Source organism: Eumetopias jubatus, unplaced genomic scaffold, assembly GCF_037043125.1.
Source record: "Eumetopias jubatus isolate StellerSeaLion01/CBP00866 unplaced genomic scaffold, mEumJub1_p1.0 scaffold_10, whole genome shotgun sequence".
Lineage (NCBI taxonomy): Eukaryota > Metazoa > Chordata > Mammalia > Carnivora > Otariidae > Eumetopias > Eumetopias jubatus.
Window position 1 is genome coordinate 28,221,754 of NW_028274816.1, and position 26,457 is coordinate 28,248,210.

A 26,457-nucleotide genomic window follows, 5' to 3' on the forward strand; every position below is an offset into this window, starting at 1 on the left:
CAAACTAGGAGAAGACCTTCCAGAGAGTCCCCAGAGCGGCACGCCCAAAGGCTTATGGGAAATGTAGTCCCGGCGTTCTATAAACCACCCCTCAGAGGACCCTGGGACGGCGAGCCGCCCTTGCATCTGCGCATGTGCAATGTTGCGAGCGCGCTGGTGGCTGCCCTTCCCCCACCTCCTGCCGTGAGTGGGTGACAGGGCCCCGGTCTCCGCGCGTCTTCACCGACCCGCGCCGTGACCCGGCCTGGCACCGAGCCACAAGTGGAGGCTGTGCCCCTCCAGGTATGAGGGGGGTTGCCACGCAGCTCCACGGGCCTTGAGGGCCGAGGGGAAGGAGATGAGGGATGGGCTCCTATCCGCGCGGGGTGGGAGCCCAAACTTCGGCGACTCGCAGGCGGCGGTGACCCTCGGGGCGGCGTCAGGGGCCGCCCGGCGGTGTCGTCGGCGCGGGGCTAGCGGGGCCCGCCTGGCCGGACGTGCGGGGGCGGAGACGGCTGCGAGGGAGGGCGGCGGCGAGGGCTCGCCTTCCTCCCTTTGTCAGGAGAAGCGCCGCCGACCGGCCGCAAGTGTCTCCTGCCGCTCGGGAGCGAGTCCGGAAGCCCGCACGGGCGCGCGCGTGACCAGGCCCCGAGGGCGCGGGGCGAGGCCGGGGGCGGGGCCGGACACACCTGGCGGCGCCCGGAAGCCGTGTGCTGCGTGCCCGAGCCTCGCCAGGTGCAGGGAGGCAAGAAAGCCCCCGCGAGTTGCCTGATGCCCACGGCGTGCCAAATGAGAGCTCTGACCTTTTTGCGAAAGCCTTTAAAAGCTAAATCTTCCTCTGATCCTGACATCTAGCCGGTGACGCCCCTGTATCTCAGTTGCAACTGGAGGTAAAACGGAGGCTCGGATGCAATACCCGAGATCATACGGCCAGCCAGTACTTATGTGTGAATGGCACGTGTTTTTTCATTTGCCTTTTGATTTTGCTCACTGGTAGTTTAGCCATGCAGGCGTTTTGAATTTCTCTGTCGTTGAATTTACTGCTCTTCCCCTGTACGACATCCAGAAGCCTTCACCACTTTGAGATTATGCAAGTTGACTTATGATTCCCACTGTACTTTGGAATCGGTTGTATTAAATCTGTCTATACTTTTATGATGATCCTATTAATGGCTGCATTTAATTAGGGGGAATGGACTCCTTTATGATGTTGGGGCTTAACTGCAGGCCTTCCCAGTGTTCAAGTTGGCATTATTAAGGCCCTTGATAACCTTAATTACAAAAGTTTGTTATTTTTCTCTATTTTTTTAATATATTATTTATTTATTTGACAGAGAGAGAGAGAGGGAACACAGCAGGGGAAGTGGGAGAGGGAGAAGCAGGCTTCCCGCGGAGCAGGGAGCCCGATGTGGGACTGGATCCTGGGACTCCAGGACCATGACCTGAGCCAGAGGCAGACGCTTAAGGACTGAGCCACCCAGGCGCCCCTCTCAACTTTATTCTTATGTCGTATTTTATTGCTATTGAAGACTTAATCATTTTTCCATTATTTCATGTTTTTTCTCGTTTTTGTTGATATTTTCCACTGTTCTTATTTTGTATATTTGGGATTTCTCCTTTTTGTTTTCGCCTCCTTAATTATTGTAGATAACAGTTATTTTTATTATTAAAGAATAACTCTTTAATATCTATAGCATCTATAGTAGTGTCTCCTCCATCATTTTTTTTTTAAGATTTTATTTATTTGTTTGAGAGAGAATGAGAGAGAGAGAGAGCACGAGAGGGAAGGGGGTCGGAGGGAGAAGCAGACTCCCTGCCGAGCAGGGAGCCCGATGCGGGACTCGATCCCGGGACTCCAAGATCATGACCTGAGCCGAAGGCAGTCGCTTAACCAACTGAGCCACCCAGGCGCCCCTCCTCCATCATTTTTGATACTGGTAATTGGTGTCCTTTTATTTTTCCTTTGGCCAGTTTGCCTAGAGGTTTTTTCAATGTTATTGATCTTTTCAGATAACCAGCTTTTGGTTTTATTGAATTTCTCTGTTATTTTTCTGTTTCGAAGTTTTTTTTTTTATTTCTATGCTTTATTATTTCCTTCCTTATGTTTGCTTTGGGTTTGATTTCCTTTTCTCTTTCTGATTTCTTAAGGTGGAAGCTGAGTTCATTGATGAAAATCTTTTCTGATATAGTTTAATGCAATGTTTATTTTTTATTTTTATTTTTCGAGATTTTATTTATTTGTCAGAGAGAGAGAGAGCACAAACGGGGAGTGGCAGGCAGAGGGAGAAGCAGTCTCCCTGCTGAGCAAGGAGCCCAACGGGACTCGATCCCAGGACCCCGGGATCATGACCTGAGCCAAACACAGACGCTTAACTGACTGAGCCACCCAGGTGTCCCTAATGCAGTGTTTATAGTTACAGTTAATACAATTAATAGTTTAACGCTATATTACTACTTTAGGTATATCCCTCAAATTTTGATGTGTTGTGCTTTCATTTCCATTCAGTTCTATGGTTTTTTTAAGGTTTCCTGGTGACTTTTCACCCCTTGGTTATTTAGAAGTCTGTTGTTTAATTTCCAAATATTTGGAAGGAAGGAATTTCCAGATCTCTTTCTATTAATTGATTTCTAGTTTAATTCTGTTTCAAAGAATATACCTTGTTACAGATTTCAGTTCTTTAAAACTTGAGGTTTGTTTTCTGGCCAAGAATGTGATCTATCTTAGAAAATTTTAATCCGTACTTTAATGACTGTTGTGCTGGTGGTGGTGGAGTCTTCTATAGATACGAAATGGGTCAGGGTGGTTGATAGTGTGGTTCAATTCTTCCGTATCCTTACCGGTTTTCTGTCTACCTGTTCTGTCACTGAGAAGAGTATTGAAGTCTCCAACTATAATTGTGAATGTATCTATTTTTTTCTTTCTGTTCTGTCAGCTTTTGCTTCTTGTATTTTGAAGTTCTTTTGTTAGGTACATATGCATTTAGGATTGTTAGGTCTTCTGGTCCTTTGGCACATTTATCAGGTGTTGTCCATCACAGTGACATGTAATATCACTGTCTCTGGTAATATTCTGAAGTCTCCTCTGTTTTATATTAATATAATCACTCTAGCTTTCTTTTGATCAGTGTTTACAAAGCACATCTTTTTCATCCTTTTACTTTTTTTTTTTAAGATTTTGTTTTAGAGAGGGAGAGAGAGAAAGAACGTGTGGGGAGAGGGGAAGCACAGGGAGAGGGGTAAGCAGACTGCACCTGAGATCATGGCCTGAGCCAAAGCTGAGAGCCGGACGCAGACACCTGGCAGCCACAGACCGAGCCACCCAGGCGCCTCCGTCCTTTTACTTTTGATCTAGCTATGTTTTTATGTGTCTGACTGCTTATAAACAGCACAGACTTTGGCCTTGCTTTTTTTTTTCCAGTTTGACAACCTCTGTCATTTCTTTGGTGTATTTATAGCAATTATCAGCATGGTTTGATTAAAATCTACTGTCTTGCTAGTTTTTTCTACTTGTCCTGTTTGCTCTTTGTTCCTATTTTCCTCTTTTTCTGACTACTTTTGGATTAGTGGGTATTTTTATGATTTCATTTTTTTTTCTCCACTATTGGCTTATTTATACCTCTTAAAAACTTTTTTTTGTGGTTGCTCTAGAGTTTACAGTATACATCTGGAGTTAATCACAGTGGACCTTTAAGTAATATTATATTGCTTTATGTATAAGATCCTTATGACAGTATACTCCCAATTTCATCATCCCATCTTTTGTGCTCTTGTCATGTATTTTACTTTTACATATGCCATAAGCCCACAAAACTGCTGCTATTTTTTGACAAATCAGTTATCTTTTAGAGTGATTAAAAGTAAGAAAAAGTTTCTTTGGGGCGCTTGGGTGGCACAGTTGGTGAATCAACTGACTTCGGCTCAGGTCATGGTCCCAGGGCCCTGGGATCGAGCCCCTCATTGCGTTGCATTGCATTTGGTCGCATCAGGCTCCCTGCTCAGTGGGACGCCTGCTTCTCCCTCTCCTTCCTGCCGCTCCCCCTGCTTGTGCTTTCTCTGTGTCAAATAAATAAATCAAATCTTAAAAAAAAAAGTTTCCTTTAGAGTCATCTTTAACTACTCCCAGAGATCTTTATTTCTTTATGTAGATCCAGATTTTTGTCTCATATCGTATTCCTTCTACATGAAGAACTACTTTAAGTATTTCTTGTAGTACAAGTCTACTGGTAATGAATTCTCTGTTTTTGGTTGTTCAAAAAGGTTTTGGTTTCAGCTTCATTTTTTGAAGGATATATTTGCTGGGTATAGAATACTGGGTTGATAGTTACCCCCCCCTTTTTTTAAGATTTTATTTATTAGCACATGAGAGGGGGGAGGGTCAGAGGGAGAAGCAGACTCCCTGCTGAGCAGGGAGTGCGGGACTCGATCCTGGGACTCCAGGATCATGACCTGAGCCGAAGGCAGTCGCTTAACCAACTGAGCCACCCAGGTGCCCTGCCCTCCCCTTTTTTTAAGTACTTTAAAGATGTCAGTGCATTATCTTCTGGATTGTATAGTTTCTAATGAAAAATTGGCTGTGACTCTTTTTTTTAAAATAATTTTTATTGTTATGTTAATCACCATACATTACATCATTAGTTTTTAATGTAGTGTTCCATGATTCATTGTGCATAACACCCAGTGCTCCTGGCTGTGACTCTTTATCTTGGTCCTCTATATAATGTGTCAGTTTTCCCTCTGGCTACTTTCAAGACTGTCTCTTTAACCTCAGTTTTCAGTGGTTTTGAATATGATGTGTTACATATGATTTGGCTTGGTATTTATCCTGTTTGGATAAATTATTTGAGCTTCTTGGATCTATAGTTGGTATCATTCCTTATTTTTTAAAATTCGCAGTCATTATGTCTTCAAATACTTCTGTTCCATTCTCTCTTATCTTCTTGGGATTCCAATGACATGTTTGTTAGGCTGTTTGATACTGTACTACAGCCTTTTGATTCTCTATTTTTTTTTAAGATTTTATTTATTTATTTGACAGAGCACAAGTAGGCACAGCCCCAGGCAGAGGGAGAGGGAGAAGCAGGTTCTCCTCTGAGCAGAGAACTGGATGCGGGCCTCCGTCCCAGGACCCCAGGATCAGACCTGAGCTGAAGGCAGCCGCTTAACTGACTGAGCCACCCAGGCGCCCCTGGATTATCTATTTATTTAATTTTTCATTCTACTTTGTGTTTCATTTTGGGTAATTTCTTTTGACTTGTCTTTAGAATTACTGAAACTTTCCTCAGCTTTATTGAGTCCACTGCTGAACCTGTTGAAGGTATTCTTTCAACTTTGTTACTGTGCTTTCTGTATTTTCTGTTTGAGTTTTTTTTTTTTTTTGCAGTTTTCATCTCTTCTCAAATTTCCCATTTGTTTATTCATGTTGTCCACTTTTTCCATTAAAATTTTTAAAAGATGAATCATAATTGTTTTAAATTCCCTGTCTGATATTTTCATCAGCTGAAGCTTGTGTTGATTGCTTTGTCTCTTGATAGTGGGTAGTCTTAGTCTTGCCTTTTCTGGTATCTCATAATGTTTGACTGAAGGTGAATGTTGACAGCATGATCCTTTCTGTCCCTTCTCTTTTTTTTAAAGATTTATTTAGGTGTGCCTGGGTGGCTAAGTTGGTTAAGCCTCCAACTCTTGATTTTTGGCTCAGGGTGTAATCTCAGGGTCATGGGATTGAGCCCTACGTCGGGCTCCATGCTCAGCTTGGCGTGTGTTTGAGTTTCTCTCTCCCTCTGACCTTCTGGCTTGTTCTCTGTCTCAAATAAATAAATAAATCTTTTTAAAAAGAATTGATTTATTTTAGAGAGAGAGAGACTATGAGTAGGGGAAGGGGCAGAGGGAGAGAGAGAGAGAGAATCTGAAAACAGATTCCCTGCTGAGCATGGAGCCCAACGCAGGGCTTAATCCCAGGACCCTGAGATCAGGACCTGAGCCAAAATCAAGAGTCGGCTGCTCAACTGACAGAGTCACCCAGGCACCCCTTTTCTGTCCGTTCTGAAGAGGCAAGGGACTATCCTAGTAGGTGGTGTTTTCCCAAGTGATGTGTAAGGCTCTGTAAAGAAGTCATTGTAGGGGTTCCAAGGCAGGTCCAATCATTAATAACTATCTTCCTTTTTCTGTCTTCCAGTTCTGCCTTCATAGTTCCCAGGCTTCACCCAAAAACTGCAAAAAATGAACAAATCCCAGGTGAGTTGATTGTTTTTCCCAATTTTATTTTTCAGTGCATCTGAGGAAGTTTATAAGGACCCAGAGAATGAAATAGAAAGGCATAGATGAGTAAAACTCAAGGAAAACATAGTAAGAATGCTTGATCAGTACCAGCAGCCAAAAAGCAAACAAGTTGTTTTGAATTGAGTATGAGTGTCATCTCCTTGGTTCTCTGGTATTAGGTCTGAATAAATTTTATGGACCTTCATATAGATGGTGTTTTGGACAACATCCCCACACACAGTGGGTTTATCAGTTTGTCTCTGGTTATTTTATGTAGCATTCTTCACTGCAAATGCAGGGTTTTATGTGTATTTTATTTTTTCAATCAAATTATCATGATGCCAAAGAATTCAGTAAATCTCTGGGTGTGTATTTAAATTCTCCCCCAGCCTCCATGAGTACCACTGTCATTCCTTTCTTGAGTAGCTTTCCAGAGTTTATATGTACATATTTTCACAAGTATAAATATAGGTTATTATAAGATAGCATATTAATCATGCTGATTTGTTTATAAAGATTTTTTATTTATTTGAGAGTGTGAGAGAACACAATCAGAGGGAGCGGCAGAGGGAGAGGCAGGCTCCCCGCTGAGCAGGGAGCCCGATGTGGGGCTCCATCCCAGGACCCCGGGATTATGACCCAAGCTAAAGGCACACGCTTAACCACCTGAGCCACCCAGGCATCCTGTATGAGTTTTATTTTGTTTTTAATTAATAGACTTCGGGGCACCTGGGTGGCTCAGTCGTTAAGTGTCTGCCTTCAGCTCGGGTCATGATCCCAGGGTCCTGGGATCGAGCCCCGCGTCAGGCTCCCTGCTCCGCGGGAAGCCTGCTTCTCCCTCTCACACTCCCCCTACTTGTATTTCTCACTCTCGCTCTCTATCAAATAAATAAATAAAATCTTTAAAAAAAATTAATAGACTTCATTTTTTTAGAGCAGTTTGAGTTTACAGAAATGTGAGCAAAAAGTACAGAGTTCCCGTATACTCCTTCACTCCTTCTACACAATACCCTGTTATTAGCATCTTCCACTAACGTGGTATACCTGTTAGAATTCATGAGCCAGGGGTGCCTGGGTGGCTCAGTCGGTTAAGCGTCTGCCTTCGGCTCAGGTCATGATCCCAGGGTCCTGGGATTGAGCCCTGCATCAGGCTCCCTGCTCAGCAGAAGGCCTGCTTCTCCCTCTCCCATTCCCCCTGCTTGTGTTCCCTCTCACTGTGTCTCTCTCTGTCAAATAAATAAATAAAATCTTAAAAAAAAAAAAAAAATTCATGAGCAAATATGGACACTTTAACTAAAGTGTATAGTTTACATTAGGATTCATTCTTGGTGTTATACAGTCTATGGATTTTGACAAATATATGACAAGTATCCACCACTATAGTTTCCTAGAATAGTTTCCTGGCCTAAAAATCTCCTGTGCTCCATCTGTTCATCCTTCCCTCCCTCTCCCTGAGCCCCTGGAAACCACTGATCTTTTTACTGTGTGCATAGTTTTGCCTTTCACAGAATGTCATATAGTTGGAATCATACAGTATGTAACCATTAGTTTCTTTCACTTAGAAATATGCATTTGAGGTTCCTGTATATCTTTTCATGGCTTGATCATTTCTTTTTACCACTGAATAATACTCTTTTATATGGATGTACCGTCATTTATTTATCCATTCACCTATTGAATGGTTGCTTCCAAGTTTTGACAGTTATGACAGCAGCTACAAACATTCATGTGCAGGAGATAAAATAGCTTACTTGAATAAGTACTAAGGAGTGTAATTGCTAGATCATATGGTAAGGGTATGTTTAGTTTTGTAAGAAACTGCCCAAGTGTCTTTCAAAGTGTCTGTACCATTTTGCATTCCCATGAGCGACGAATGAGAGTTCCTGTTGCTCCACATCCTTGCCAGCATTTGGTGCTGTCAGTGTTGTGGATTTTGGCTGTTCCGATAGGTGTGTAGCAGTATTTCATTGTAATTTGCAATTCCTTTATGACATGATGTTGAGCATCTTTTCATATGTTTATTTGCCATCTGTATATTTTCTTTGACGAGGTGTCTGTGAAAGTCTTTGGCCCATTTTTAACTCAGGCTGTTTGCTTTCATATTGTTGATTTTTAAGAGTTCTTTTATATATTTTGGATACCAGTCCTTTTTCAGATATGTATTTTGCAAAGATTTTCTCCCTATCTGTGGCTTGTCTTTTCATTTTCTTGATTTTGTATTTTTATCACTCAATAACATATCTGAAGTCTTTCCATATCAGAACGTAGAGTTTCCTCATTTTTTTTAGAATTGTGTAATGTAACATATATACAGAGGAGTATTTAAAGCGTTGTAATACTCTCTATACACATTATAACAATGTGTATAATAAATATGTATGCCTTAAAGAATAATAATAAAATGGGCACCCATGTACCATACCCAAGTTAAGAAATAGAACATTCTCTGAGGTGCCTGGGTGGCTTAGTCAGTTAAGCGTCTGCCTTTGGCTCAGGGCATGATTGCAGGGTCCTGGAATTGAGCTCCACATCAGGCTCCCTCTTCAGTGGGGAGCCTGTTTCTCCCTCTCCCTCTGCCCAACCCCCGCCTCATGCACTCACAGGCTCTCTCTCAAATGAAATAAAAATTAAAAAAAGAAGTAGAACATTCTCTGTTCCTTATGATACATTCTATGATTCAGTCCTCCTAGTAGGTAGCCACTATCTGGATATTTTTGTGAATTATTCTCCTGCTTTCTTTAAAGATTTTACAGCTTTTCTATATATATCCCTAATCAATATAAAATTCAATTTTGAGAAACTGTAACTGGAATTTATATTACATTGTTTTGCATAATTTTCTTTCTCATTGGTGGAGTTCTTTTTTCTTTTTCTTCCAGACATTAAGATCTAAAGATGTCCTTTTATGCACCCATGTTCCCTTTGCCAAGACTTGGGTGTTTTTTGTTTTTGGGGGTTTTAAAAAAATTTATTTAAATTCAGTTAATTAACATATAGTGTATTATCAGCTTTAGAGGTAGAGTTCAGTGATTCATCATTGTGTATAACACCCAGTGCTCATAACATCATGTGTCCTCCTTAATGCCCATTACCCAGTTACCCCATTCCCCCACCCACCTCCCCTCCAGCAACCCTCATTTTGTTCCTCATAGTTATGAGTCTCTTATGGTTTGTCTCCCTCTCTGATTTCATTTTATTTTATTTTTCCCTCCCTTTCCCTATGATCCTCTGTTTTGTTTCTTAAATTCCACATATGAGTGAAATCATATGATCATTGTCTTTCTCTGATTGACTTAGTTCGCTTAGCATAATATCCTCCAGTTCCATCCACATCATTACATATTGTAAAATTTTGGGTTTTTGTGGCTGAGTAATATTCCATTGTATACATATACCACATCTTCTTTATCCATTCATCTCTTGATGGACATCTGGGCTCTTTCCATAGTTTGGCTGTTGTGGACATTGCTGCTATAAACATTGGGGTGCAGGTGCCCCTTCAGATCACTACATTTGTATCCTTTGGGTTGTTAATCATTGTTTTTTCAAGTTACATTAGCCAATGTTAACTAAAGAGATGTAACCAGTCATGCGTTATTGGTCATAGTCTAAAATGATACAGGCTTACTGGGGAGCAGTATGGCAAAAATGATCAAGTAAGCATAAGTCTAGTCGTGTCTAGAAATTTTACTGGTGTTGGATAAAGGTTTCTAGGAGAAGATGAGTTGAATAGAGTCTGAGTCATAGTCTGGCTTCAGCTTTTTGAGAGTTTCCAGAAATCCCATTTGGAGAAGTCATTGGCAAGGTCATGAGAAACATAGGGCTCACATGGTTGGGCCATCTGGCAGGGTCAAAGTGTGGATCAGGTATTGAATGTCTGGTAGAAATATAATTAGAGCAAGTGGGTTGCTCTGTATTCTTTGCTTCTTAGCTCACTGGTCAACTGCCCACTCCCAGGAGTAGATCAAAGCAGAACACAAGAAGAAGTGAGTGTCCTCATCTGATCCAAGGCAGACTGGTATGGAGGGGAGAAAGAGTTGTCATCAGCACATGTCATAACAAGTCAAACCAAGTATGGAAAAGAATCTGGTCCAGGTTCACCCAGGCATTCTGCCCTCAAGTTAAAAAGGTGGTACAATGCAGTAGGCATATTGTTTTTGACAGCCTTCAAAATGCCTGCTTTTGAATCACACTGTTCCGGTCTCTATGACAAGCAGTTTGGTATCAGTAGAGAATCCCTGCCATCCTGCATTCTCTTTCACACTTTTCCTAGGGATTTCCTTCACCTCTGATATTGATCGTTTCCTTGCCCCTTCCCATGTCTTTGTCTTGTTTGGGTGACTATTGTTTTACTGGAATACATTCTCCAGTATCTTCTTAAGAAAGGGTGTGTGAGAGATACGTTTTTGTAGACTTTGCATTTCTGAAAATGTCTTCATTCTGTTTTGGTACTTGATTGATAGATAGTATGAATATGTATTTGTCCCTTTGTTGCTTTAGTTCTGTCTGGTTTTGCTTAATGTAATTTGAAGCTGTGTTATTGAATGCATGTGCATTTATGATTGTTCTGTCTTCCTGATGGACTTACCCTTTTATCATTTTGGAATGCCCTTCTTTATCTGTGGTTATAGAAATATAACCATACCTACCTTTTTATGATTAATGCTTTTGTGATGTATTTTTTAAGTGGTTTCTGTAGGGATTACAGCTTATATACTTTACTAATCATCCTGAATTAATATTATACCACCTCAATATTATCTAAAACAGTATACATTATATTGCAGTGAATTCTTGCAGCTTTTATCTCTATATATGCCTTTATTTTACCTTTTTTTTAAGCTTTATTCATTTGAGAGAGAGAGTGCACACCATACAAGCAGAGGGGAGGAGCAGAGGCAGAGGGAGAAGCAGACTCCCCACTGAGCAGGGAGCCCAGCATGGGATTTGATCCCAGCACCTGGAGATCATGACCCGGGCCAAAGGCAGACACCCAACCATCTGAGCCACCCAGGCAACGCCCCTACTTTACCTTTATTTTGAAAATACTTTCCCTGGGTATAGAATTCTAGGGTTTGTTTTTTCTTTCAGTACTTTTTTTAAAATTTTTTTAAAGGTTTTTTTATTTATTCATTCGAGACACAGAGATACAGAGAGAGAATATGAGCAGGGGGAGAAGCAGGCCCCCGGCTGAGCAGGGAGCCCGATGCAGGGCTCGATCTTAGGACCTGGGATCATGGATGACCAGAGCCAAAGGCAGATGCTTAACCATATGAGCCACCCAGGGGCCCTTTCTTTCAGTACTTTAAAGATGACATTCTGTTTTTGTCTCACTTCTGTGATTTCTATTAAGAAATGAGTCTTCATTTTTTTTTTTTTTTTCTTGAAGGAAAGGGATCTTTTTCTTTAGGCTACTTTTAAGATAGTCTCTTTTTCTCTGGCACTCACCGGTTTGAGTATGATGTGTCTAGGTATGATTGTCTTTGCATTTATTCTGCTTGGGCTTTATTGAGTTTTTTGGATTTGTGGTTGATGCCATCTACCATATTTGTAAAATTTTCAGCTATTAATCTTCAAATATTCTGTCCCTTTTTTTTTTTCCCTCTTCTTGTGAGACTACACTTTACTCTTTTTTGGTTTTGCTTTCAGCATTTTAAGCATTAGACTTTTTGGCCATACCTCATATTTCGTATTTTGAGTTTTCCTCCAATTTTTCCTCTGTGTTAGTTCAGACACCATCTTACTGGCCTGCCTTCAAGTGCACAGTTCTTCTGCTGTGTCATGTCTGCTATTAAAGTCTGTACAGTGAGTTTTTAATTTCAGTTAAAAACTACATTTTGCAGTTCTGTGATGTCCATTTGCTTCTCTTTTGTAGATTCCAGTTCTTTATTGAAATATTCCCATATTTTTGTCTACATTATCCATCTTTTTCTCTGTATTTTTTTTCTAAGTAAACTCTTCCCCCAACATGGAGCTTGAACTCATGATCCCTAGATCGAGTCACATGCTCTACAGACTGAGCCAGCCAGGAGCCCCTCTCTGTATTCTTTTACATAATACTTTACAGTTAATCTGAAGTCTTATGTAGTAACTCTAATCCATGGATTATCTCTAAATATATACTGTTGACTGTTCACCTCTTGTTTCTTGTCTTAACACTGCTTTTTCTGGTTTTTCACATATTTTCTAGTAATTTTTGTTTATTTGCTGGACACATGTATAATACATAACTCCCTCTAAAGAGTGTTAAATTGTGTTTTGCCAATAATGTAACTATCTGGCAGAACAAAACTATTGCCATCTACTAGTTCTCCTAGAGGCTTGCCCTACGTGCACATATTAGGAGCTACCCAGAGATCTGAAGTGAATTTTTATGCAGAATTTTAGAGCCCCTTCTCTATGTCTTCTTTATGTTCATTACCTTGCCCCCAAATCTCAGTTGCTTTGCAGACCCACATGCTAATTTTTATTTTTTTCAGTGTGGCAACAGTGCCACTTGCTGCTTGGGTTCTGTTCTTCTGTGCTACCGTTTAGAGAAAATACCGTTAGGGACATTTTTGCTGTGTATAGAATTCAAGATTGATATTTTTTTTTTCAGCATTTTTATCATTGTGCTCCCCTTATGTTCACTGTTCTTGCAATAATTGTAGCCCTGCGATGGTTGGTCTTCAGTGCCTGCAAATTATTTTATATATTAGTCCAACTTTTATTATTGTTTTTCTCTCTCAGAATTTTATTTTTTTAAAGATTTTATTTATTTATTTGAAAGAGAGAGCATGAGCAGAGGGAGAGGGAGAAGCAGGCTCCCCGCTGAGCCAGGAGCCTGATGCAGGGCTCGATCCCAGGACCCCAGGATCATGACCTGAGCCGAAGGCAGACACTTAATGACTGAGCCACCCAGGTGCCCCTCTCTCAGAATTTTAAAGTGATTGCTTTTCACTGTTGTAGGCATGAAGTCCAAAGGCCTTTCTCCTCCCAGAATGTGATCTTTCACTTCTCTCCGGAAACTTGTAGGCTTTTCTCTTTGTACCCAGTGTTTTAAAATTTTCTGATGATTTGTTTTTTAATTCTGTTTGCATGATAGTTCATAATGTACTTTTTCTCACCTTATTTTGTTTGGTTTTGTCAAGTGTGAAAATGCAGAGAAATACAAATAAAATTGTATTAGGGTTGAGCTATATGAAAGTGCAATATTTGTATGTCACAACAGTTGAATGGCATCAATTTCAATATGGCTCAACCTAATAACTATCAACCTATTACAGTATGCAGTAGTTAAGACTTAACATCTTGGTTTATTTGCTTCCGTACTGTAGGTATATATAATATATATACACGCATGCACACACACACTAGGGAGATAGAAAGACTATGTATATATAGATAGATAGGTGTCGTGTATATGCCATGTATATATATATGTAAGTTTTTGTCTTCATGTTACACAGTTTCTATTGAATTCTCTTAGTCTTTCTCATTATCATGGTTCTGATCTCCCTAGCAGGCTCTTGTTACTCCAGGTATTAAGTCACCTTATTCAATGCTAAAATCCTCTTGACCATTAAAGCTTGTCTCCTCACTTTAGAGGTAGCCAGTATTATAAGTTTTGTGCGGGTATATCCACTTCTCTCTTTTTTTCCATACTTTTGTATGCATTAAATAGAATTTATAGAATTTGGGGTTTGTGGCATATATGTATTTTTGGAATTCTGTTTTCACTAATATTTTAATTATTGATGTTCCTGTGCCAGCTTTTGTGTGCCTTTTGTTTTGAAGCTTTGCTATTTAAGTTTGCCTCTTGTAAAAAGTATGTGGTTTTTTGGGTTTTTTTTAATTATCTGGGGGCATCTGGGTGGCAGAGTTGGTTAAGTGTCATACATCTGACTCTTGATTTCAGCTCAGGTCATGATCTCAGAGTCATGAGATCAAGCCCCATGTAGGGCTCTGCACTGTGTGGAGCCTACTTAAGTTTCCCTTTCCGTCTCCCTCTGCCCCTGCCACCTCTAAAATAAATAAACCTTTAAAAACAAAACTACTCTGAGGATCTTAACCTTTTATTAAATGTTTATTCTATTTTTATTTTGATTACTGATTTTCTTCCTCTTGACACTTGTAGCACTTTTCTTCCTCTACTTGTCTGTCAAAATACATTTCCATTTTGGGATGCCTGGGTGGCTCACTTGGTTAAGCTTCTGCCTTCAGCTCTGGTCATGATCCCAGTGTCCTGGGATCAAGTCCACATCGGGCTCCTTGCTTGGCGGGGAGCCTGCGTCTCCCTCTGCCTGCCGCTCCTCCTGCTTGTGCGCTCTTTCTGTCTCTCTGACAAATAAATAAAATCTTAAAAAATATATATATATATTTTAAGATTTTATGTATTTATTTATTTTAGAGAGAGAGTGGGGGAAGGACAGAGGGAGAAGGAGAGCATTTCAAGCAGACTCTATGTGAAGCCCAGTGCAGGACTTGATCTCAGGCCCCTCAGATCATGACCTGAGCCGAAACCAAGAGTCAGACGCTTAAGTGACTGAGCCACCCAGGTGCCCCTATTTCCATTCTTTTAAAGGTTTAGCTTGGGCGCCTGGGTGGCTCAGTTGGTTAAGCGACTGCCTTCGGCTCAGGTCATGATCCTGGAGTCCCGGGATCGAGTCCCACATCAGGCTCCCTGCTCGGCAGGGAGTCTGCTTCTCCCTCTGACCCTCCCTCCTCTCATGTGCTCTCTCTCTCTCTCTCATTCTCTCTCTCAAATAAATAAATAAAATCTTAAAAAAAAAAAAAAGTTAGCTTACTCCTTTGGTGCTTATATTTTAAACAAAGTTTAAGAAGTTAATTACAATTTATATTTTCCATACACACACAATACTTTCTCTCTGCTACAACTCCCAGATTGCTGGTCCAAAAATTAGTTTCAGCTAATTATTTAACACCTCCTTCCCACATCCCCTATGTGCTTATTTTTTTTTTTTAAAGATTTTATTTATTTATTTCAGAGAGAGAATGAGAGATAGAAAGCACGAGAGGGAAGAGGGTCAGAGGGAGAAGCAGACTCCCTGCCGAGCAGAGAGCCCGATGTGGGACTCGATCCCGGGACTCCAGGATCATGACCTGAGCCGAAGGCAGTCGCTTAACCAACTGAGCCACCCAGGCGCCCCCCCTATGTGCTTATTTTAACAACATATTTTGCTGACTTATTTGCTTCCTGATGCTTTTTGCATCCACCTGACTCTTGTTAGATTTAATTGTCTAATTTATGGTTCTCATCATTTTATAGTAGTAAAATTACCTAACACTTACCTGACATTTAGTATTTAGTAGCCATTATTTTATTTTATTTTATTGAAAGATTTTTATCTATTTGACAGAGAGTGAGTGAGAGAGAGAGCACAAACAGGGGGAGAGGGAGAAGCAGACTCTCCACTGAGCAGGGAGCCCGACATGGGGCTCGATCCCAGGACACTGGGATCAGGACCTGAGCCGAAGGCAGACGCTTAACCTACTGAGCCACCCAGGCGCCTCTAATAGCCATCGTTTTAGATCAGGTTGTTAAACTAATGCCCATGAACCAAATGGCCTTCAGCTTTCTTTTTGTATGACCCACAGCTAAAAGTGTTTTCTATGTTTTTTTAATGGCTGGAAAAAAAATCAAAATAATAGTATTTCATGGTATGAAAATTATATGAAATTCATATTTCTGTGTCCATAAATCAAGTTTTATTGGAACACAGCCATGCCCATTTGTTTACATATATCCTATGCCTGCTGTCACAGTACAATGGCAGACTTGATTGCTTGTAGTTGAGACTACATGTGGCCTGCAGAATCGAAAAGATTTACTACTTGGACCTTTATAGAAAGTTTGCCAATTCATTCATTCAGCACTTTGAAGATATTCTGTTGTTTTCTGGCTTACGTTGTTTCTGTCGAAAAGTCAGCTATCTGTCTTATTGTGCCTTTGTAGGCAGTGCATCTTTTTTCTCTGGGATTTTTAGTAGTTTTATGATGTAAATAAATGTGATTTTCTTTGTATTCTTGGGGTTGATAGTGTTCAGTGGTCTGGTGTGTGAACTCTTTTGGAAAATTCTAAGCCATTGTCTCTTTCAAGTATTGTTTCAGTTGCATTTTTTCTCTTGTACTGGGACTCCCAACTGCAAGTATATTAGGCCTTTTTAGTTTGTCCCAGGTGTCTTTTAGTCTTTTTGATGTTTCCCATCCTTTGTTCTTTGTCTATTTCAATCTAGGTTCCTTACTGACCTATCCAGTTTTCTCATCATCTTTTTAGATGTGTCTGACCTCCTGTTAAATCCAGTTACATATTTTTAAAATATCTTTTCTAACATTCTTTTTTCCTGTTCAATTTTACTCTGTGGTGTTCCTTTCTTTTGTGGGAGGTTATGTGGCCGATGACTTATGCCTGGGTGATGATGAATCACATTGTATGTCTCTACTTACATTATGCTGAAAATGTGGAGATGGTTTCACTTATACTTATTTCATGCTGAGAAGCTGAGTAACCACTAGTAAAACTGGTATCTAGATACAAATTTATTGTCAAGTACAAATATAGCCAGAATTGATCTAGGAATCATGTAGATTACAAACTGAATAAAAAACATTTTTTTTAAAGATTTTACTTATTTGCGAGAGAGAGAGAGCACATGAGAGGGGGGAGGGTCAGAGGGAGAAGCAGACTCCCTGCTGAGCAGGGAGCCCGATGCGGGACTTGATCCTGGGACTCCAGCATCATGACCTGAGCCGAAGGTAGTCACATAACCAACTGAGCCGCCCAGGTGCCCTAAAAAACATTTTTAATAAAGAGACAAGCATACTAGAGCATGCATGACATCTCAGGAAAATGAGCCAGATATTAGGATTTAGCACATATTACCAAAATCTACACAATCTGACTTGTGAACAATACAGATGCTATATTATTTTGGCTGGCTACTTAGGATGTTGCTATAGGAATTATGTAGCATGTCTTTTCAGGAAGAAGAAGATAAAGAAAAACAAAGTTGAATACTCCATTCAATTTAGCATTTTTTTTTTTTTTTTTTTTGTGCCTAACATAAACTCATGTGCTTTGTGCTAACCGGAATATAAAAATAAGCAAGGTACAATTTCTGGTCTAAAAAATTTTAGCATCTAGTGGGGAGAATGGAAGGAATATGACACACTTAACAAAAGAAAGCAAGGCAAAACTGCCACAAGAGATAGAAACAAAATACCCCAGGGTTTAAAACCGATCAGGGGGGCGCTGGGTGGCTCAGATGGTTGAGCGTTTGCCTTCGGCTTGGGTCATGGTCCTAGGGTCCTGGGATCGAGTCCCACGTCAGGCTCCCTGCTCCTTGGGAGCCTGCTTCTCCCTCTGCCTCTCTCTCTCTCTCTCTGTCTTTCATGAATAAATAAATAAAATCTTTAAAAAAAATAAAATAAAACCGATCAGGGACTCAAAATATGGAAGGATCACATCTAAGTGATCTAGAATGTGATCTTACTGGAAAGATCTTTGCATAGAGAGGAGAGCCATGGGAAGGAGGGATGGAAAAGAGATTTGAATGATGTTGAATACTGAGCTAATCATTGTTTATTAATTTTCAGTAGATAATGATTGTATCTACTCAAGGTAATCGTGTACTAGAGCTATTTAGAAAAATGATGTTAGCTTTAGAATGTGGAGTAGATGAGAATAAGGGGAGACAAAATAAGAAGAGGTTTTTGTAATTGGGTTTTCAGTGGAAACAACAAGCAAAGGAAAGACTTGAGGGGTTCTCTAGCTTACCTATCAGGGTGAAGAATGATCTTGCTTTTTGTGTCCCTAGTACTTAATTTAGTCCCTTGGAAATTTCCTAATGATCCTGTTTTTCGAATTGTAATTTCAGAAGTGATCTGATAATAAGAATAAATATTTACTACTGGGAAAATGTTGGCTCTGGGATTGTTGACCCTCCGTGGCCTTGATCTCTCAGGCATGACCCACCACTTGTATTCTCTGCTCCCATGCCAAGTGGCTAAAGAATTCTCGAAGATGTCATGAAATAATGCTGATTAGGCTACCTGCAGATTTGTTCAGTATAACTAGGTCATTTGTCGTACTCAGACCTTTATGTCATTTTTTTCTTATTTTCCCAAGGCTAGGAGTTATGAATGGGAGATGGTAAGAAGTCAGTAGGGCAAGGGTTTTAAAGATGGTGACAAGTGTAATCTAGATTTTGGAGGTATGGAATCTTACAGGGGCAGTGACAGTTGGGAAGAATCACCAAGGCCTAAGGAATCAAAGGTCGTAACTGAAGATGAAAGATACGTAGATTCAGAATAGAGAGAATGTGAATAGGTTAAAGAAGATTCTTGTACTTAAAAGTAAATTGGGAGGTGACAGTTTAGATGTATAGACAGTCCCCAGCATAAGATTGTTTAACTTAGGATTTTTTTTTTACTTTACAGTGTTGTGAAAGCAATACACATTCAGTAGAAACTGTACTTTGGATTTTGAACTTTTCTTGGGTTAACAGTGTGTGGTAGGATATTCTTGTGATGCTGGGCAGCGGCAGAAACCACAGTTCCCAGTCAGCCACACAATCATGAAGGTAAACAGCCAGTACATTTAAAACCATTCTGTACCCGTACAACCAGTCCGTTTATCATTTTCAGTACAGAATTCAATAAATTACATGAAATATTCAACACTTTATTATAAAATAAATAGGCTTTGAATTAGATGATTTTGCTTACATGTCAGCTAATGTCAGTGTTCTGAGCGTGTTTAAGGTAGGCGAGGCTACGATGTTCAGGGGGTTAGGTGTACTAAATGCATTTTCCAACTTACGATATTTTCACATTATGATGGGTTTATCAGGATGTAACCTTGTCATAAGTCAAGGAAGATCTAACAGTTTGAAGAGGTGAGGAAGGGATATTAAAAAATGATCTGCTTTGGATATCAAATATGCTAGGCACACCTCTCCTCATGGCCATAGGCTTTTTCCCCCCAGAACACGAAATTCATTCCAGATGGAAACTATACTGTCTTGACAAGTCTTTGAAGTCAATCATGTTTGACATCCCTTTTAATGCTATGGTATCAAAATTGTGTTTTATCAACAATTTTTGGGGTTTTCTGTTTGTATAGAGTATGGAAAACAGCACTGTGAGAAAAAAGAATATTCACATTTGATGGTGGAGTCATTTCTAAATTATTTTAACTTGAGGGCGCCTGGGTGGCTCAGATGGTTAAGCGTCTGCCTTCAGCTCAGGTCATGATCCCAGGGTCCTGGGATCGAGCCCCGCATTAGCCAGAGTCTGCTACTCCCTCTCCCTCTGCCCCTCCGCCTGCTTGTGCTCTCTTGGTCTCGTGCACACACACACTCTCTCTCTCTCGCAAATAAAATTTTAAAAAAAACCTTGTTTAAAAAATAAATTATTGTAACTTGAGTCAAAGTAATGTGCCACAGGTTTATCCCCCTCATTGGTCTAGCAACCATGCAGAAGTTCTTACTGTACTTATCGTTTAGCCAAGTGGATGTAGATGAATAAAATCCATATAGCCACCATTCAGGCCAAGAAATAGAAATTAGCCCGGATTCTTGAAGCTCTTGTGAAATCCTCCCTGTGTAGCTGGAATTAGTTCATTTTCATTGCTTTATAGGACTCAATTGTTTTAATATACCACAAAAAATCTATTTTTTTTAAAGATTTTAATTATTTGACACAGAGAGACACAGTGAAAGAGGGAACACAAGCATTGGGAGAGGGAGAGGCAGGCTTCCCGCTGAGCAGGGGCCCGATGCGGGGCTTGATCCCAGGACCCTGGGATCGTGACCTGAGCCCAAGGCAGACAGTTAACGGCTGAGTCATCCAGGTGCCCCCCACAAAACTATTGATGAACATTTGTTTTGGGGCTTTGGGCTCTTAATGTAAAATGTGACTGTGAACATTTTTTTTTTTTATCTTTTGAGGTACAGTGACATACAGGATTATGAATTTCATGTGTACAGTGTAATGATTCGATACTGGTATATATTGCTAAATGATCACCTCAATGAGTCTGGTAAACATCCATCACCATACATGTTACAATTTTTTTTCTTGTGATGAGAACTTAGCAACTTTCGAATATACAATACAGTATTGTTAACTCTAGTCACCATGCAGCACATTACACTCGTACATCTTGTCTTATACTTGGAAGTTCGTACCTTTTGACCTCCCTTCCCCCATTTTGCCCACTCCCTACCCTCCACTGTAGCAAACAGTTTATTCTCTGTATCTATGAGCTTGGTCGTTTTGGGCTTGTTTTCGATTCCACATGTAGGTGAGATGATACAGTATTTGTCTTCCTCTGACTTATTTTGCTTAACATGATACCCTCAAAATCCATCCATGTTGTCACAAGTGACCAGCTTTTCTCTTATGTCTGAGTAATAATAGTCCATTGTATGTATGTGCCACATTTCCTTTTCCACTCGTAAGTCCTTGGACACGTAGGTTGTTTCTATATCTTGGCTGTTGTGAATTAGGCTGCAATGAACATATACATATATATATATATGGGAGTGCATATTTTTTTTTAAGATTTATTTTTGTGAGCAAGAGTATGTGCACGGGGGTGGGGGGATGGGCAGAGGGAGAAGCAGACTCCCCGCTGAGCAGGGAGCCTGATGTGGGGCTCGATTCCATGATCCTGAGATCATGCGTGAGCCAAAGGCAGACACAACCATCTGAGCCACCCAGGCGCCCTGCATGTATCTTTTCAAGTTAGTGTTTTTGTTTTCTTTGGACAGATTCTCAGAGGTGGAATTGCTGGATCATGTGGTAGTTCTGTTTTTTGAGGCAGCTTCATACTGTGTTCCTTAGTGGCTGTACCAGTTTACCTTTCCACGAACAGTGCACAAGGGTTCCCTTTTCTACACATCCTTGCCAACATTTATTCCTCTTTTTGATAACAGCAGGTATGAGGTAATACCTCACTGTGGTTTTGATTTGCATTTCTCTGATGATTAGTGATGTGTTGAGCAATCATCTCATGTACCTGTTGGCCATATGTAGGGCTTTAGAAAAATGTTCAGATCTTCTGTCCATTTTTTAATTGGATTGTTTTGCTATTGAGCTATGAGTTCTTTGTATATTTTGGATATTAACCCCTTATCAGATGATTTGCAAGTATTTTATCCCATTCAGTAGGTTGCCGTTTCATTTTGTTGATGGTTTTCTTTCTGTGCAGAAGCTTTTTAGTTTGATGTAGTTCCACTTGTTTATTTTTGCTTTTCTACCATTTTTACGGCTTGGATATGGTAGAGAGATACCTATATATGCCTGACATTTTGTCTTATAATTTTAAGTTCCTCTTCGGCCTTTGTATATTTAAAGCATTAATTAACCCTTTAATACTATCTGGTTTGATACCACAGAAGTACCTATATAAGCATCCTCTCCACCCTGGTAACATTCAGTACTGCATTATTTATGTATTTATCTCCCTATACACATTTTCAGAGAACAGTGTTTGATTAATTTTCGATGCCTGTCACATATGATAATGTCAGAGGTAGAGGGGAATCTAAATAAATGCTTTAACTATTATTAAAAATAGTTTGGAAACATAAAACCGTGAAGATGTAGAGTTGGTGTTCTGGTGAATGACTGTTTTATAAAAGGTAAGAGTAAGTTTTCACATTATTTCTACATTATCAAATGTTGATCATTTCAGAATGAATAGCACTATGCCATTTCAGGGATCTGTTTCATTCACGGATGTGACTGTGGACTTCACTCAGGAGGAATGGGAGCAACTGGACCCCTCACAGAGGATCCTCTACATGGATGTGATGCTGGAGAATTATAGCAACTTACTGTCAGTGGGTAAGGACCTCTTTCGGGTGTAGCTTAGTGTTTGCCTACCTTTTGTGTACTTCCTCCCGTACCAGCAATTCTGAGTTTCTGAATTACTGAGTGGTTTTGTCCTTCAGCTTCAGTTGTTAAAGCTGAGAGAGAGTGCAGACTCTGAAGTTCTCTCTATCTTCTTTATTTTGGGGATTTCTGAAGTCCAAGCAGTTAGGAGCTATGTTCCATTAGCAAGTTATCTGATAGTGTCAAACCAGATGTGATTTTCAAGCAACAGGAGGAGAAGTATAGAAAGCATATTAACAATTGCCATTTCACAGTTTTCTAGGGAAGATGCAAGAGAGGGAAGGAAAACCAAGCCAAGGGAAGTAAGATCCTAGGGGTCATGAGTGGGTTAAAATATTTTTAAATATTTTTTAAGAAGCAGTTTTTCAGGTCCCCAAACCTTTAGCCATGGCCAAGACCAGATATAACCTGTATTGCTCAGATCTCTGAATCATACCTCCAATTATGTCTGTCCCTGCTTTTTTCCTGTTTAACTTTTGTATTTTTCCCTCACACTTGGCATTGCCTAACCTTTCTTAAACCTTTGTGATTAGTATTGTCAGTTTGCCAGAATGGTGACTGTGATATTTTAGGCATGGAATTCGTGTAATAGCTGTATGGGGAAAAAAATAAAAACCAACAACAAATTTTTTTTTTTTTTTTTTTTTTTTTTTTAGTGTAAGGGCGCTTTGTCCTAGACACAAATGGCAGCAGGCTCACAAGAGTCAGGAATGACCAGGACCACATAGATGAAAATAAAGGTTATTAAAGGTCTAGCTCAAGGTTGGATAAATCTGATCCTTAAGATTTCTTTCAAATGAAAGCAGGGACAAGACTGGTTTAGAGAAGAAATTAAACATGTTAGGAGAAAAATAAGATACTTCAGTAGAAAAATGTAGTGAAACAAATGATTCTGTCTCAAGGATCTTGGACCCTTGGATTAATTTCATCTCCCACAAAATGGGAGTCCTGGATCTTGTCATCCACTTGCAGAAGTCATACTTTAGAGATTTGGATCTTTACAATAGGATCAGCTCTGGGGACCGGTGAGAAGTATTGGCTTTAGGAAGTTGCGTGGCAGAAATGAGCAGATCGTGGTCATTCAGAGCCTAGGGGGTAGTTGCTAAGCTCAGATCAGCCTAGGCCTTTTTCCCTTAGCACAGACCAAGAAAACAAGCAGATGAAGATGTTGACTGTTCAGTGTCCTTGAGGACAATTCTGAATCTCCTTTGTCCCCAGACTTGCCACATCATTTGTGCCCTGGCTGCTGTCCTTTTCTTATTTTACCCTTTAGGGCCATTCTGTAATCTGGCAATGCCACTTGCGTCCATTGTCAGTTTCCACTTTTTTTGCCAGAGGCTTTTTTTTTTCTTTCAAAGTTTAAGAACTAGGCAAAATTTGCATTGGAGACTTTTTAATACTAGAAAACTGGATCCCGCAATGAAGAGGCAGCCCCACAATAGAACATTTGTGGAGACTTCACATTCTCTAACAAACATTATAGAGAAGGGGCTGACAGCGTTTTTCATGTGCTCTTTCCTAGAGGTGTGGAAAGCTGACGACCAGATGGAGAGGGACCACAGCAACCCAGATGAGCAGGCGAGGCCATTTATCATTTTTAAGAACCAAACCCCAATTGAGGAAAGAGGTAATCTCTTTGGAAAAACATTTAATCTGAGCACAGATTTTGTTTCTTTAAGGCAAGTACCCTATAAATACGACTTATATGAAAAAACTTTGAAATCCAATTCAGACTTACTTAATAGTAATAGAAGCTATGTAAGAAAGAGAGCTGATGAGTGTAACGGATTTGGAAAAGCACTCCTCTATCTGAAGCAAGAGAAAACCCATAATGGATTAGAATACTCTGAATATAACAAAAGTGGAAAAGTCTTTAAAGAAGCCATTTTTAAACATCAGAAAATAAGAAATTTGGTACAACCTTTTATTTGTAATTACTGTGACAAAGCTTTCTCCTTTAAGTCACTCCTCATTAGTCACAAGAGAATACACACTGGAGAAAAACCTTATGAATGTAATGTATGTAAGAAAACCTTCTCGCATAAAGCAAACCTCATTAAACATCAAAGAATTCATACGGGGGAGAAACCCTTTGAATGTATTGAATGTGGAAAAGCTTTCACCCACCAGTCAAACCTCATCGTACACCAGAGAGCACATATGGAGAAGAAGCCCTATGAATGCAGCGATTGCGGCAAGACATTTGCCCAGAAATTTGAACTTACTACACACCAGAGAATTCATACGGGAGAACGACCCTATGAGTGTAATGAATGCGCAAAAACCTTCTTCAAGAAATCCAACCTCATTATACATCAGAAAATTCACACAGGGGAGAAACGCTATGAGTGCAGTGAATGTGGTAAGTCCTTCATCCAGAACTCCCAGCTCATCATACACATGAGAACTCATACCGGGGAGAAACCCTATGAATGTACCGAATGTGGCAAGACATTCAGCCAGAGGTCAACCCTTAGATTGCATTTGCGAATCCATACAGGAGAGAAACCATACGAGTGTTCTGAATGCGGGAAGGCCTTCAGCAGGAAATCCCGGCTCAGTGTCCATCAGAGAGTTCACCTGGGGGAAAAGCCCTGAGAATGCAGCCAGCCAGGACCGTGGAAAGCCCTTCCACCCCAACCCTTGACCATGGGGGAGAAACCACACGAAGGTACTGAAGGAACATGGAAATTCATAGTGAGATACAATCCATCACATCAAAAAACATGTAAAAACAGGGTCCCCTCAGAAGAGTGTTATACCCAAAGTTAGATATGATGCTCAGCTAAAGAATATATATCAGCATATATCCAATTGTAAATAGACATGCTTATTAGTTGTATTACAGTGAGCTTTTACAAATCTTGAGTTACTCAAGAATGAAATGTTCTGGTCAGCAGCATAAAGGATCAATCCCTTAGGAATTTAGTGGTTACGTGTGATCCTTAGATCGACACATGTAAATTTAACACAGTCACTGGGAGTTTGAAATTCTTGTCCTCTGACAGTTGGGATACGAATAAGATTTTCCATGCTAAACATAGCGTGTTTTTACTACCTTTCCGAGCCAGTATGCATTCCACATGAAATAGGTAACAGTTTCCGTGGCAAACGGCCTGTGTTTTCTCCTACTGCTCGCTGGCATAGAGAGTCGGTCTGACCATCGTTATTCTGCTGCCTCTTCAATAAACAGAAGACAATGTTGAAGTTTTAACTTGCTTTTGGGGTTGCTAATCACATCAATATGTAAATGAGCCATAATTAAGAGGGGATTTTGAGAGTGCAAGAGCACTGTGGGCCGGCACTCCGTGCATGCCCCAGCTGAAGAGGCCCTGTCTCTAGCGCACAGTTGTTTTGCAGTGGGCTGTTTACATACAAGTGCATGTCTTTCAACACAGTGTGTAACCCAGAAACTACTTGTACTTTTATTTTTGTGTTTCCCTATTTCTCAATATTTTATAAATTGTCTTACGAAAAAGTAGGATGTGTATGTGGTTCACAAATGTTACATTTTAGAGACTTTAAACTGTCAGTAAATGTCTTACTGCCTTTTAAAATGTCCATGTGCACAACACACTTTAGAAACGCGTTTTTGCCCACATTCTGTTTAAGGGACGCATTTCCACTGCCTGAGTTTCACGGTCGTCAACCAAAAGCGTCTCCCTTCGGAACTTCAGTCCACAAACACCTTAGAAGTTAGACTTTTCAGTGATCTCTCCATCTGTTTAACAATTAACCTAAAAAAAACCTTTTTTTGCATAACTCAGAGGCAAACCATCTTAGTATTGATTTCAAATTCCCGTTTCTCTCCTGATCAGTCATAAATCACACACTAGATTTGTCACTGGCAACTGTAACTGGCCTTTCTCTTCCTTGTTTCTGAATGTCATTGATGTGCTGTGACTATATATGAATGTGAGTGACTTTCTGAACGGGTTTTACCAGAACAGCTCTAGTCCAGTAAGTCTTTGTCTTTCTAAATTGTCATCTTGTCTACTACCAGCAAGGAAGCAGGGGAAAAGATTCATCTCATACACTGCTGTTAGAAATGTGTAAAGTGTGACTCTCAACATTAAGGATACACAGACCCTTCAGGAGTCTCACTCCTGGGAATCTATCCCTAAGAAAAGATAAAGTGCCAGTACTTAAGATTATATGTTTATCAATGTATATTGTATTTTTTGATAAGGACAAAAAAGGAAACAATGTGAATAACCATCAGTAAGAGAATGATTGAATAAACTGCAGTAAAACTATACCATGGCTGGATGGTATTCCATGGAGAAGAATGTGTAAGCGCAAATGTTTCCAGGTCAGACGAGA

The 26,457-nt window shown here is 40.2% G+C and overlaps 1 protein-coding gene across 3 annotated transcripts; it reads left to right on the forward strand.

Moving 5' to 3' along the window:
* The first annotated feature begins 143 nt into the window (after positions 1-143).
* ZFP1 (ZFP1 zinc finger protein) lies at positions 144-26,457 on the forward strand. Of its 3 annotated transcripts, none has more exons than XM_028096913.2 (4): positions 144-282; positions 6,152-6,210; positions 21,960-22,086; positions 23,657-26,457. In XM_028096913.2, the coding sequence occupies exons 2-4, from the start codon at positions 6,196-6,198 to the stop codon at positions 24,730-24,732; spliced, it is 1,218 nt and encodes a 405-aa protein (XP_027952714.1). In that variant the 5' UTR covers positions 144-282; positions 6,152-6,195; the 3' UTR covers positions 24,733-26,457. The 3 variants fall into 3 exon arrangements, with proteins under 3 accessions (XP_027952714.1, XP_027952710.1, XP_027952718.1); XM_028096909.2 differs by lacking the exon at positions 144-282 and adding an exon at positions 5,126-5,215 and having other exon boundaries at positions 21,935-22,086; XM_028096917.2 differs by lacking the exon at positions 144-282 and adding an exon at positions 5,126-5,215.

Coding starts and splice junctions, on each gene's coding strand:
- ZFP1 (XM_028096909.2), top strand. CDS start 21,936: ATGAATAGCACTATGCCATTTCAGGGATCTGTTTCATTCACGGATGTG. Junction 22,087..23,656: donor TAGCAACTTACTGTCAGTGG/GTAAGGACCTCT, acceptor GCTCTTTCCTAG/AGGTGTGGAAAGCTGACGAC.